General features: G+C 45.8%; 1 protein-coding gene across 3 annotated transcripts in view; it reads left to right on the forward strand.

Annotated features, from left to right (window-relative positions):
* DNAAF9 (dynein axonemal assembly factor 9) overlaps window positions 1–14639 on the forward strand; it is a 136641-nt gene that overhangs the window by 118068 nt on the left and 3934 nt on the right. For all 3 annotated transcript variants that reach the window (XM_064572882.1, XM_064572881.1, XM_045885487.3), the window contains 7 exons: window positions 2784–2919; window positions 5513–5599; window positions 9744–9850; window positions 10179–10253; window positions 12007–12212; window positions 13325–13390; window positions 14486–14579. In XM_064572882.1, the coding sequence (XP_064428952.1) occupies window positions 2784–2919; window positions 5513–5599; window positions 9744–9850; window positions 10179–10253; window positions 12007–12212; window positions 13325–13390; window positions 14486–14579 (771 nt within the window). The remainder of the gene's footprint in view (window positions 1–2783; window positions 2920–5512; window positions 5600–9743; window positions 9851–10178; window positions 10254–12006; window positions 12213–13324; window positions 13391–14485; window positions 14580–14639) is intronic.

Raw genomic sequence — 14639 nt, forward strand, 5'->3', positions numbered from 1 at the left:
TAATCATTTATAAAAGCTAGCCTCTCCTGGGCGCCTGGGTGGCTCAGTTGGTTAAGCGACTGCCTTCGGCTCAGGTCATGATCCCGGAATCCTGGGACTGAGTCCCACATCGGGCTCCCGGCTCAGCGGGGAGCCTGCTTCTCCCTCTGATCCTCTTCCCTCTCATGCTGTTTCTCTCTCTCTCTCAAATAAATAAATAAATAAAATCTTTAAAAAAAAAAAGCTAGCCTCTCCTATTAAAAAGATTTTAATCTTAGATACAGAGTTAATGATAACACCCATGAGAATTCTATTACAAAATAGAATATAAATGTTGAAAATCTTGAAAACCTATAAATGAAATTCTATTTAACAAAGAATTAGGAGGCAGCAAGAGATACTCTCTCTACATCTTCCAAAGTGGGAGATCAATAGTTTAGAGCTGTAAAATCAAGTTATAAAGAGTGAGTTATATTCTTAGTATATAGTTAGTTGTAAAGATATACACTGGAGGGACTAAAATTACTAATATAACCAACCAGAATGTGATGGCAAAGTAGGAAGAACACTTCAGAATATTCCAGTTTCCCCATCTGTCACGTAGAAAAGCCAATAGGCATTGTCTAAAAGTGATATTATAAGAAACAGTGATTTAGATCTATTAAAAAGCTATAAGGGGGAGCGCCTGGGTGGCTCAGTCAGTTAAATGGCTGACTCTTGATTTTAGCTCAGATCCTGATCTCAGGGTCATGAGATCAAGCCTGGCTTCAGGCTCTGCGCTCAGCCTGGAGTCTGCTTAACATTCTCCTTCTCTGGGTGGCTCAGTCGGTTAAGCAGCCAACTCTAGGTTTCAGCTCAGGTCAGGATCTCGGGTCCTGGGATTGAGCCACCCGTTGGGCTCTGCACTCAGCAAGGAGTCTGCCTCAGGATTCTCTCTCCCTCTGCCCCTCCCCCCACTCTCTTTCTCTTTTGTGTGCGTGCGTGCTTTCTCTCTAAAATGAATAAATACATTTTTTTTAAAAAAGATTCTCTTTCCCTCTCCCTCTGCCCCTCCTCCCTGCGCTCTCTCACTCACACTCTCTCTCTCTAAGATAAATAAATCTTTTTTAAAAAATTAGAAAAAGAACAAATTTTTTTAATCTTTTTTTTAAGACTTTATTTATTTGACAGAGAGAGAAAGAGGGAGAGAGAGCACAAGCAGGAGGAGCGGGAGAGGGAGAAGCAGGCTCCCTGCCAAGCAGGATTCGATCCCAGGACCTTGGGATCATGACCTGAGCCGAAGGCAGATGCTTACCCAATTGAGCCACCCAGGCACCCCAAGAACAAGAAATTTTTTTAAAAATAGTTTATATTTTAAAAGATTGAGGGGCGCCTGGGTGGCTCAGTCGTTGGGCGTCTGCCTTTGGCTTGGGTCGTGGTCCCGGGGTCCTGGGATCGAGCCCCGCGTTGGGCTCCCTGCTCGGCCAGGAGCCTGCTTCTCCCTCTCCCACTCCCCCTGCTTGTGTTCCCTCTCTCACTGTGTCTCTCTCTGTCAAATGACTAAATAAAATCTTTAAAATAATAAAAAAAATAAAAGATTGAATCTATAAAAGAGATCTAGCTGCTAGTATGTTAAAGCAATATTATGGGGTTACAATCAGCAAAATCCAGACGGCAGAAATTTACAGGATACAGCTGTTCAACAAATAAATTACAAAGAAATGAGACACCGCAGATTGAAAGAGAATTATGAGATGTATCAATGAAATATAGTGTGTGGACTTTGGTTCCTGGTTCAAAAAAATCAGCTCTAAGAAAACATGAGACAGAGAACGTAGACTATATTTTGTATATTGAAGAATTTATTGTTAATTATTAATTTTTAAAATATACTGAAATATTTTTGGATGAAAGAATAGGATGTCTGGGATTGACCTCAAAATCATCCCGGGGAAAGGGGCAAGGGCTGGCATGTGATATGGAAGAAATGCAGTTAGCCAAGTGTTGTCAATTCTTGAAGGGTGGATGGGCACATGGGAGTTCATTGTACTACTTTTAAAATTTTTGTATATGTTTTACATTTTCACAGTATTAAGTGAATAAAAATGGTTGAATAACAAAAATGCAAGTGATCTTATAGTGGAAATGGTGTATATGCTCTGATCATAACTATGTCAAAACAGGAATGAGTATGGAATTATAATTATGTTGGCATGGTAGGATATGATAACTTCCCTGATTTCCAAATTCTCTGTAGCATAGATTTTCCTTCTATGTATCTATGAAAGCTTGAGAGGGATTTTTACCCACTCCACAACCCCTCATTGCCGGCACCACTCTTCCTTACTGTATGACTGTGTGAATATCTGTGTTAGCACTTACCTTAGAATTGTAGGTCCGTGTGAGCAACTCCTTGCCTGTGCACTCTTTGAGAATCTAATGGTGAGTGCCTGACGTATGGTTCGTGCTTGGTAAATGTCTGTGGTCTAAACTAGTGATGGTGTCTGGCACGGGTTCCGGAAGAGGTTAAGGACAAGGGATGTGGAAAGGGCCCTTTGATGAAGAAGCTCCAGGAGAGCTTCCAGCTGGAGAGTAGAATTGAGAAAGTAGAGGAGGGTAAGAAGTGAGGCAGTTACAGGCTTGAGGCCATTCACTCCAAGAAGTGGCAGTAACAGACAGGGGAGCAGGTGTTGGGGGTCAGGGGTGTCTGTATAAGAGGGCTACTGGAAGGGATGATCAGGAAGGGAGCAAAGGCTCACATTGTGTGAGCCCTCAGCCCCAGTCAGGACTCCAAAGCCTGAACCGTTCTTGGTTTTATTCCTCAGGCCTGGTGAGTAATGTGGTGTTCACCAGTCACACCACGGAGCAGAGGCACCCTCTCCTTGTCCAGCTGCAGAGCCTCATCAGGGCTGCCAATCCTACTGCAGCCTTCATTCTTGCAGAAAATGGGATTGTCACCAGGTAAACTTACCAAGTTTACTTCACCCTGTAGGACTAGCCACTTTCTCAGATGCACCGCTCTGACTATGGCCCACAGTGTCTTTCTCTTGTATCTAAGACCTGCACATTTATAGAAGTGCTTTTGATGTTACGTAAAAATCAGCAAGAGGACCCCATGTGTCAGTGTCCTGTACTGTTTTGAGATATTTTGTTGTTGTTGTTGTTGTTTTTAAGATTTTTAAAAAGATTTTCTTTATTGAGAGAGAGAGCACGAGCAGGGGAAGAGGCAAAGGGAGAGGGAGAGAGAGAATCCCAAGCTGACTCCATGCTGAGCGCAGAGCCCGACACGGGGCTTGATCTCATGACCCCGAGACCATGACCTGAGCTGAAATCAAGAGTTTGGAGGTTTAACTGACTGAGCCACCCAGACGCCCCAAGACTTTATTTTTAAATATTCTCTGCACCCAACGTGAGTCTCGAACTTACAACCCCGAGATCAAGAGTTGCGTGCTCTACTGACTGAGCCAGCCAGGTGCCCCGAGATACTTTGTTTTGATGCATCACATTTTTGTACATTAAAGGATGAAGTCGAGACTCTCTCAATATTCCTTGTGTTAAGATGTGAAAGAAATGGCATAGAGAACATAGAGAAATGACCTTTTTACTTCATGGACTTGGGTCCAAATTACAAACTAAAAATAGAGAATTGATGACTTTGTGTGTGTGGATGTGTATGAAGAGAAAACATCTGGTCATATAGCACATTTATTTGCTCCACAAAGATATACCAAAAGGTATATACTTTTTATATAATTTTGACTTTGAGCAATGTAAATATTTTACATATTCAGAAATTAACAAAGAGGGATAAAACTAAAACAAAAAAGTGAATCCATCTGTATATCAAAGTAATAACCACACACACAGCAATTAATTCAAGTAACTTTTAAACATAATCCTCTGTTGGAACCCTGATTCAAATAACATCACTTGTTAGATAAGAAAGATTATAGGGGCGCCTGGGTGGCTCAGCTGTTGGGCGTCTGCCTTCGGCTCGGGTCATGATCCCAGGGTCCTGGGATCGAGCCCCGCGTCGGGCTCTCTGCTCGGCAGGAGGACTGCTTCTCCCTCTCCCACTCCCCCTGCTTGTTCCCTCTCTCACTGTGTCTTTCTCTGTCAAATAAATAAATAAAATCTTAAAAAAAGGAAAGATTATAAATGTGAAGTGGGAAAGGTGAAGAAAAACCCTGTGAACGGTGGATTTGAATTGTGGGAGTCAATATAAATTCATTATTTAAAAAAAATGTATATTTCCTAGCTCTTCCCATTGAAAGGGACCAGAAATACTAATACCACAGTAGAATAAACACCCCTTCCTCTAGATCCTGGTTTCTACATACCAATCCCCAATACAAGGTATCAGGACTTCTTGGAGAATTGACTGATTGCAGGTCTAGGGCAGGGAAAGTACAGGTGAGCCTGGTACATATTGTGCTAAAAAAGCAAGGAGGTATCAAAGATTAGTAGAGATATGTCAAAGGGATACCAGAGCTAGCTTAAGAAGCTCCCACTAGACAAATTTGGGACAGCTTGAGCATAAGAGAAAACAAATGTAATAACAAATTACAGCACATGGAATGAAATGAGTCCATGGTGATACTAAAAAAATGAGGAGAGGCAGGACAGTAAATTTCTCTTAACACTAATAAATAAGAATTTATAGAACCAGAGAGTCACGTTTTGTTAACTGTTAATATAATACTTGATTTAGGCAAGAATCATCAGTGGATACTAAGAGCAGTGGGTGACAGATTGTTGATGAAAAGGACATTAACTGGTCTCAAAGTATCACTCCATGGACTACTTACTGCTTACGATGAGGGGAAAGTACCTTCACAGTAGAGAGATCTAGTAGACATGACGTTGACCAAATGATTAGACTGAGAGACCACTATGTGGGCAGACTGACATCGTGTGCCTCCTTCATGTGATGCTCTGGGAAGGACACAACCTCACCTGGGTATTAATCTTACCAAAAATGTTTAACCAAATTTATTCATAAGGAAATAGATCCAGATTGTAGGACACAGGACAACTGGCATGTACTCTTCACAACTGTCAACTCTGTAAGACACAAAAAAAAGTTGGAAGAATTATTCCACATAAAAGGAAAATAAAGATTGTAAATTCAGTAAGCAGTCCTTGATTGGATCCTGGGTCCCCTCTCTGGCAAAACAGGGAAAATTTGAAAATGGATTAGATCAGTACTTCTCCAACTCTAATGTGCATATAGATCTCTTAGGGATCTTGTTAAAATAAGAAGGCAGGTCTGGAGTAGGGCCTGGCATTTTGTGTTTCTGATGATGAGCTTCTAGATGATACCAGTACTGCTGGTCCACAGTATTAAATTCCTTGGGTATAATAATAGTATTGTTGTTGTGAAAGAGGACGTCCTTGTTCTTAGGAGAGGGAGGCATACTGAAAGGCTTTAGGTGTGCAGTAACAGAAAAAATGTATGTGTACATGCTTGTGCATCTATGGGGGAAGGAAGCAAAATGGGCCAGTTAAAATTGATCATCCTAATTAACCTAGGTTTTTCTATATGTTTTCAAAGGAATGAAGACATTGAGCTGATTCTCTCAGAAAATAGTTTTTCAAGTCCTCAGATGCTACGATCTCGATATTTAATGTACCCTGGCTGGCAAGTATCATCATTGAAAAGTAGCTAAGATTTCTTTGTAAACGCAATGATTTATTCATTTACAGAAAAAAAAAAAAAGAAAAAGTGAAATTTCACATGTTCTACAAGGGTAACACTGGCAGCTGGGATGGCCTGCCATATCCTAACAGCTGCTGGTCTTGCCAGGAGCCCAGTGTTCCACACATCTTGGGCTCCAACTTGGGAGCCTTGCTGGATGTTGAGACTTAGGGAGTGGCCCTGTGAGCACCAAGCACACCGTGGCCTTTGTTTCCTCTAGCCTCTAGTGAGGGTGAGGTGGCTGGCATGGAACCAGATGAGAGTCGCTCCTGAGAATATAGTCAGTCCTCCAGGGGGTCCCACCTGACAGGTAGGTTCCCTGCTGTTGTGGCCCGGGGGATGTTTATTCTCTCCCGGCAGCCTCCCAGCCTGTGAACCTCTCCTCCAAAAGGGAGGGGAGGAGAGAGGACCAAAGGCACTGTCGTCATGCTAGTGCCAACATCACTTGAGCACTCACTGTGGGCTACACCTTGTTCTAAGCTCTCCAGGACAGTAGCCACCAGCCACACTTGGCTATTTAATGAAGTGTCAGTTAATAAAAATTAAGTAAAATCAGTCTTTCAGTCATACAAGCCATACTTCAAGTGCTCAGTAGTTACCTGTGGCCAGCAGCTAGCACACTGGGCAGCGCAGATCCAGAACATTTCCATCCTCACAGAAAGTTCTGTTGGACAGTGCCATCCTACAGGCTCTACCTGTGTTACCTCATTAATCCTCAAACCAAGCCTGCGAGGTAGGCTGCTTGATTTTCCTCCTTTTTAAGGATAAGATAAGTGAGGCAGCGAGGAGTTAATGGCGTGTTCAGGTTCATACAGCCAGTAAGTGAAAGCTGCGTTTCAAACCCAGCTTATGTGGCTCCAGAGCCCGTATGCTCAACCGCCGTGCTGTGCTCATTCCTCTACAGAATGGGTAGCTGGGTTCTGCTCTCTTGAAGGTTCAAGGGAGGACAGTTACTAAAGCTTGGCCAAAAGTATTCTCTCATGTTGATTTGGATTATCTTTGTTACCCTTGCTCACTTCCCCCAGACACCTTTCTATGTCCTCCACACCACCCCTTACGTCATCAGTATTTTATACCAGCAAAAAACTGATTGCACTATGCTGGTAAACAAACAAGTCCCATGTGTGGAATTGAAGATTTTCAGGCATGTTCTAGAAGGAACCTCCGATTTGAGTTATATCATACTTGCTTAAACAGTGGGTAAGTGCATCATGCCTTATGCCTGAACAAGACAGTTCTATCTTAGCTAAAAAGAAACAGATGAAGCTTATGGGTGAAACCTTCCTCTCCACTGACTACAGCTACTGACCCTTTTCCTGCCTCACCTCTGGGCCTGGGCCTGAGATTCCTGCTGCTTCCACCTAGCACCTAGGGAAGCACCCATTCTGTAGTCCATGGCGACTCATTCTGGGCATTGTGCACATGAACCTAGCTCAGGGCACAAACTTTCCTGGAGGCAGAATGATCCAAGAGCCAGGTATAAAGGGTGCATTAGAAGGCTCCGTGAATCTAAAGTCTGAAGCCTTCTCTTTGCCAGGAAGATCAGTCCTTACAGAGAATCAGAGATGGAGGGGCCTCAGCATCATCCTTTGGACCCTCCCCCTTCTGAGTCCCTTCCTAGGAATCAGATAATTTAATCTTTTAACAAGATGGCAGCCATCAGCCATCCCTGTATATTTTTCCCCCTCCCTCACTGAGTCAGAGCCCACCACCTCAGTGAAGAGGCTTTAGCTCTGTGCTTGGCTCTGTGCTGTGCAGATTGTCAGCCATTCCCCTCCCACAACCCTCTCTGTGCTCATCTACCCCACCCCCAACTCCCCTGGTAGAAGGCTTGTTTCTAGCCTAGCAGGAAACCTTCACTCTTCCCTTGGCCCCTCCCAGTTTCCGTAAGGATTCAGGCTCTGAACAAAGAAGCCAGAGAGACCAATGGTCTCCCATATCTTGGGAGAGGGCAAGAAGAACATCTCAGTACTGCAGAAATGTTACACCAGCACCTTACTTTAAGGAAAGCATAAAGAGTAAGATAGTTTCAATAATACATGTGATATAAAATTCAAATCTGTAGAGCTATTTTATTTTATTTATTTATTTATTTATTTATTTATTTATTTATTTATTTGAGACAGAGAGAATGAGAGAGAGAGAGAGCACATGAGAGGGGGGAGGGTCAGAGGCAGAAGCAGGCTCCCCACCGAGCAGGGAGCCCGATGCGGGACTCGATCCCGGGACTCCAGGATCATGACCTGAGCCGAAGGCAGTCGCTTAACCAACTGAGCCACCCAGGTGCCCCTGTAGAGCTATTTTAAAGTAAAGGAAACTAATAAAATATAATAGACTGGACGAAATGTTTGCATCATATGTGGCAAAGGGTTAATGTAATATTTGAGAAGCTTATTTTGATACTGAAGAAAAGTAACCCATTCCGTATAGGTGGACAGTTCACTTTTTTTGAGGATTTTATTTATTTTAGAGAGAGAGAGCGAGTACGTGAGGAGGGGGGAGGGGCAGAGAGAGAGGGAGAGGGAATCTCAAGCAGACTCCATGCTGAGCACAGGGCCCGAGCGGGGCTCAAACCCACGACCCTGAGATCATGACCTGAGCTGAAACCGTGAGTCGGACGCTTAACCGATGGAGCCACCCAGGTGCCCCTGCACAGTTCACTTTAGAGCAAGTATAAATGGCAGCCATGGTAACAGAATTCCATTTTAGTAACTCAAAAACGTAAAATGATGCCTCGCTGTTGTTTTGATTGAAACCTATTACACTTAACCAGAAATATCTAAGAATCATTGCTGGGGGAATTGTTGTGCAACTGAGACACTCTTCTGCTACTGGGAGTGGTGTAAGTTATTACCCATGAGATGGTTACACCCTTTCCTGGGTTGATACCATCATGCAGATTCATCTCAAGGAAATAATTCAAAAGAAGGAATGACAATTCCATAACTTTGGAAGCTGGATGATGGGGGTTCATTGCACTCTCTCTCTATCTTTGCATGTGTTTTCAATTTTCCATAATAAAAACTTAAACTTTTTAAATGCTCTGAATATGGCATGTCCTTTTTATTTTTTTATTTTTTATTTATTTATTTTTTAAGATTTTATTTATTTATTTGACAGAGGGAGACATAGTGAGAGCAGGAACACAAGCAGGGGGAGTGGGAGAAGGAGAAGCAGGCTTCCCGCGGAGCAGGGAGCCCGATGCGGGACTCAATCCCAGGACCCTGGGATCATGACCTGAGCTAAAGGCAGACGCTTAACGACTGAGCCACCCAGGTGCCCTGGCATGTCCTTTTTAAAAAATTTTTTTTATTTTGGGGGCACCTGGGTGGTACATTCGTTAAGTGTCTGCCTTCGGCTCAGGTCATGATCTCAGGGTTCTGGGTTCGAACCCCACATTGGGCTCCCAGCTCAGTGGGAAGCTTGCTTCTCCTTCTCCTACTGCTTGTGTTCCCTCTCTCACTGTGTCTCTGTCAAATAAGTAAAATCTTAAAAAGAAATTTTTATTTTTAAGCAATCTCTACACCCAACGTGGGGCTTGCGCTCACAACCCCAAGATCAAGAATCGCGTGCTCTACCAACTGAGCCAGGTGCCCCTGAACATGGCATCTTCTTAATGAGTCTGTGGTTAGCATTATGTCTGCTGAATTCAAAACTGAGAAAATAGAGCAGAGATGCCCCAGCTCTTTAGTTCCTTCTGGAAAGTGTGCACATCCAAATGTACAGTCTGTTAAGCTGCCCTCAACAATGGTGGGGTATAGTTGAGGCCCTGAGGAAGAGCTCCAGGGGTGTCAGGAAGAACCCCCAATCTCAGGTGGCACACTGGTAGGCTTCAAAGATAGATGGAGATCTTTGGCTTCAAGGAACTGCTAGTCTACAGACCTCCCTGCTGTAATGGGGCAACCATGCTTCCCAGTCTCAAGATAAAAGAAACATATACATATTTAAAACAAGTGTTTTGTATGCAAATGTCACATAAGAGAGAACTCAAATATTTCTGGATGGGTATATAATTCATCCCTGAGTGGTATATGGTAACACTCAAAGCCCCAATTACTTGTACTTACAAATTTTTAAACTTTTTAAGGTATGAAGGTAAATATGATGCTGGATCAGTCTTTCCACTAATGGTTCAGATCTGCGTATGGTTTGGTCGTCCCTTGGAGAAGCCTCGCTTCGTGGCCAAGTGTAAAGGTAAGCCTTGGTTGGGACATGTCCCAGACCCTGGTAAAAGAGTATGCCAGAGTTGCCCATGCTACCTGGCACCATTTTAGTATTAATGTGTGCTCTCTTTTCTCCTTTCCATTGGGTCCAAAAACAAGCAGAGGGATTTGAGGATCCAGGAGTGCCCCACTCTTGGGAACAGTGGCAGAGCCACTGGGGAGGTTCTGGTGGAGGGACAGCCTATGAGCCCTGGTCCCTCGAGTAGGGATCCTTCCCAGTCCCTAACCCTCCCAGCTGTGTGCCCTGAACTTGGCCTCTGCCCCAGGTAGGTGACAGCCTTGTCCTCTTCCTCCACCAGCAATTCAGTCTTCCATCAAGCCAAGCCCCTTCTCTGGAAACATCTACCACATCCTGGGCAAAGTGAAGTTTTCAGGTAACTGGGGAGTTGGATTTGGGAGTCCTGCACTATGGAATGCTCACATCTCATGATGCGGGTTTATAGCTTCTACTGGTGCTCTACAGACCACGGATAGCTCTCAGACTCTCTCAAAAACCCTCCCATCTGGGCTTGACACCAGTGGTTCTTTTAGTCTCCCCGCCTTTTTGCAGGTCCTGCTCCACAGTGGAGGATGTGTCCTATCTTCCCCCTGGATGGCCTGCCCAGGGCCTTTCCTTACAGCTCCTTGATTTCCTTGTTCCAGAGACTCTCACTGCACCCCTTTCAAGGCATCCATGGCCTCCTAGACCTGTCACCAGGAGCTGCCCCAGTGATGAGCTCTCCAGGTCCAGATCCATTTCTGCCCAAGTCTTCAAGCCTTCCACTTGCCTTCTCCCTATTTATTGGCCTTAGGCCTCTGGAAACCCTAATGACCTGAAGTCTATCCATCCTGGGCTGGAGGTCAGGGAAGGCCTCAAGACAAGGAGTTAACTCAACATTGGGAAAGGGGAGAATATTCCAGAGAAAAGGTACAGCATGTGCTTTGGAACCAAGGCAAAAAAGGCACATTGCAGGAACCAAAAAGGGTTCACTGTGGCTGAGGCCTAGCAGCAATATGTCTGTTAAGGCATTTTTAGCTGTTGTAACAGAAAACGCCAACTCACCTAGCAGGTGTTAGCTGTGTAATAAGAAGTCAAGAGGTCAGGCAGCATAGCAAGGCCACTGAGGACACAGGTAATGTGTGTTCCTTAATTCATGGTATGTCAGCTTGTCCTCAGGTTCCCAGCCCTCATTGCCAGGTAGTGCTACAGGTCTAGGTGTCACCTCCAAACACAACATCCAGCTGAGAGGAGAGGCTCTTCCTGTGGGTGGCTTTATCAATACAGATGCCTTTTACTGAAGCCCTTCCTACCACTTCCTGAGCAGACCACTCCTCTCATTGCCCAGGATTGAGTTGCCATGCCTTCTGGGGAATTGGTATTGGAGAAAGAGCAGGATGCTGGGCAGGCAACCATCAGTGTCTGCCATAGGGAGCCACTGAGAGTTGTAAGCATGGGACCATATGGGTTCAGATGGGAGAATTAGATGACATCACCTATATAAAAGAAGCTCTCAAGGTCCTTAACCCATGCCTTTGGCCTAATTTATGTTCCTGAATCTGAAACTTTGACCCCTTACTCAAGCCTGCTTCCCTCAGGCTCCGAAAGACAGCCCCCTCCTTGTTTCAGAGGTCACAATGTCTCCCCCTTCCCTCTCACCTTGTTTTTGTCTTAATTTAGACCTTCTCTTGACCCCTTTCTTATTCAAAGTTAACCTCTCTTTGTTTTGGAACCCTTTCTCATCCTGCTTTTTAGGGGGACCTTGCCTTTTTCTTGTGTCTCCTGTGCTAGCCCCCCGCTTCTCAGTCTATAAACCCAGTCCTAGCTTTCCTGTTCCTATAATGTGACCCTCCTGCACCACTTGTATGTTGACAGTCCCTCTTCCCTTGGCCTCTCAGGCCTCTGCTAGGGGCTCTCCTCTTGTAGTCCCCTTCTGGGTTAGTGACATCCACCTGATTACCAAATCAGCCAAGCCAGAAATTTACATTGCTCCTCCCTCTCTTACGTCATCCTTTCTAACTTGACACCAATCAGGGCAGTTCTCCCTCCTGCATATGTCACAAGAATCTGTCCCCAACTATCTGCACGTTACAGTCTTAGTGTAGCTTTATCCTTTTGGGGCTCAGGAACTACGTGTGTTCTCCCTACAGACTCTGAGAAGGCCATGGAGGTCTGCCATAACACTCTGGCCAATTCTTTGAGCATTGTCCCTGTTTTGGAGGGACCCTCGCCACCGCCTGACTCCCGAAGCATATCTCAAGAAGGCAGCGGGCAGCAGGAGTGTTACCTCGTGTTCATCGGCTGCTCCCTGAAGGAAGAAAGCGTCAAGGACTGGCTGCGGCAGTCAGCCAAGCAGGTGGTTTCCAAAGCCCAGACACCTCTGGCCCAAATGTGACCAGCACACCTCAGAGCTGCTCCTGGCCTTGGGGTAGAAGCCCCTCCCATGACGTCCCTCCTCGTCCACCCTTCACAGGCTCAGCCAGCACTTTCAGGGATGGTTTACAAGTAGGAGGAAGCCACTCAGGGTAACCTCAAGGCAGACCTGTTCTTACAGCCATTTCTAATTCTTTTGCCAAGGCAAATTGCAGCTATTAGGTGGCTTAACTAGAACCTGGGTGAAACCTGGTGGTTCCATGTGGATCCTGGGTCAGCCTGGCAGTCTAAACTCAAAATGTCTTTTCTTAGCTGAACCTAATTCGGGGCTGTCCTGTGTTCTGAGCCCAGAATCCTTCTATACTTGGGTTCTCTCTCTAGAAAAGAGAAACAACAAAGATATGCTTATGGCCATTTGCAAACCAAGATTTCAAGCATTGATACCAGTGAGCCCAGGGAGTCTCAAGGGAAGAGGATGCTTGCCTACAGAGGCACGTAAGCATCTTTAGCCCAGTACTGCAAAGAAAAATAAAACCCAGACTGGAGTTAAAATCCTCTAATATGATGCAGGTTGGGTGCTAGGTCTCTTAGCACAGCCTCAGGGGTTTAGCTTGACTTAGAACTCTGGAAATAGAGTTGGCTGAGCCCTGGGTCCTTTGTAGATGCTTAGTTGGAACCTGTCTTTTATACTGAGGGATGGCTGCCGGTAGGCTGTGTCTTTCTCAGATAAACTGGATAAACTCCTAAATGGTTGAGTAGGGGACCTCATGTTGTCCCTTTGTCTGCATACCTGGCACTGGTGAGGCTTAGAGTCGAGGATCTGCAGAGACAGGAACGTGCTATTTGCCGAAGCACTGGTGTTTCCTCTGCTGCTTGTTTCCCCTGGCACACGGGGTTCTGTGGTGGTAAGTGGTCTCCTTGAGGGGCAGGCAGGCAGGATATTGTGTCCAGGCCATGACAGTGCTGTGCTTTCTTTCCTTGCCACTGGGATCTAAGTCATGTAACTGGCCCCCAGAGCCCTGAGCCCTCACCTGCCCATGTACTCCCATCAGCTGTGTTGGGACCTGACCCCTCCCTCCCTACATCTCTGCACAGAAGCCTCAGAGGAAAGCCCTGAAGACCAGGGGAATGCTGACCCAGCAGGAGATCAGGAATATCCACGTGAGTCCCCTAAGAGCCCCAAGGCTATCCTTCTGGGCTGGCACAGCTCCATCCTTTAGGATTCCCTGAGTGAGGGGCCTATTTATAGGGCATGCTGAAGGTCTTGCTCCTCTTAAGCCACAGAGGGAAGCTGGGTAAAGAGGAACCTCAGACCCTCCAACCTTGTAGCCTGAGAGGAAGAGGGTAGAGTGACCTCTGGTGTGCCCTGGGCATGAGATAGAGGAAGGGGTGACATGGAGCCCTGTTTTGACACACTGTTGAAGCGGCCACAGAAGTCCTTTCTCCTCCAATCCCTCCATGCTAGATATAAACCACAGATAAAGCAACAGAGCCCAGGAAAAGTTGTCTAGATCTAGAAGCTGCCGATAAGCAGGGGATATAATCCTGGGACCACCATGAAAGGCTCTTTGATGAGCCCCTCAGCCTTCAGGCTGACTCTCAGCCTCTGCCCCAGTCCCGACCCCCACTGGGACCTTTTCCTGAGGGGCTTGGGGGCAAAGGCTACAAGGGACACAGAGTCCAGGCCCCAGCACAGGCTGTGCCACTTCTCCCAGTAATGAGTGGGTGGGAGAGGCTGTGGGACCCTAGGAGCCTCTGCTTTGGACTTGAGGAGGTCCCTTCATATCCAGCTCCTGTCCTGGGCAACCCTGGGTGCTCCTGGGGAGGAGACTGTGGGTACCTCAGAAGGCAGTCCTTGTAGTGTATGTTCCCCAGAAGCAGACCTTGAACATGGATTTGAGTGCACATAGCTTATTTTGGAAGTGATTCTAGGAGACACTAGCAGGGAAGTGGGAAAAGTAAGGGAGAGAAGGAAGGGGAGACAGCTAACAAAGGGTATGTTACCAAACCAGTACCACTGAGGACGAGTGGAGCTTAATCCCATGAGAAGCTCCCAGAGTTCCTCCCTGAGAGCTCGGGGACCTCCATCAGTCACTACTTGAGAACTGCTGCAGGGAGGACATTCCCTTGCATGTCTAGCCTTCCATGGGGCAGAGTGGGCTATCTTGCTAAGGTCATAGGCTTATTTGTTTTTAATGAATGAGTAGATGATAAAAAGTGGTCAGATATTTTTAATAGGACTCTTTTTTCCTACAGGTGAAACGCCACCTGGACCCCCTGCCCGCAGGCTACTTTTACAACGGCACCCAGTTTGTCAACTTTTTTGGTGACAAGACTGATTTTCACCCACGTATCCTTAGAATCTGTGGTGGCCAGGTTGGGGGTGTGGGAAGCCTGATCGTCAAGAGGG

This window comes from Mirounga angustirostris, unplaced genomic scaffold (genome assembly GCF_029215605.1).
Source record: "Mirounga angustirostris isolate CCGP_5_RB_7025 unplaced genomic scaffold, mMirAng1.0.hap1 SCAF_10, whole genome shotgun sequence".
NCBI lineage: Eukaryota > Metazoa > Chordata > Mammalia > Carnivora > Phocidae > Mirounga > Mirounga angustirostris.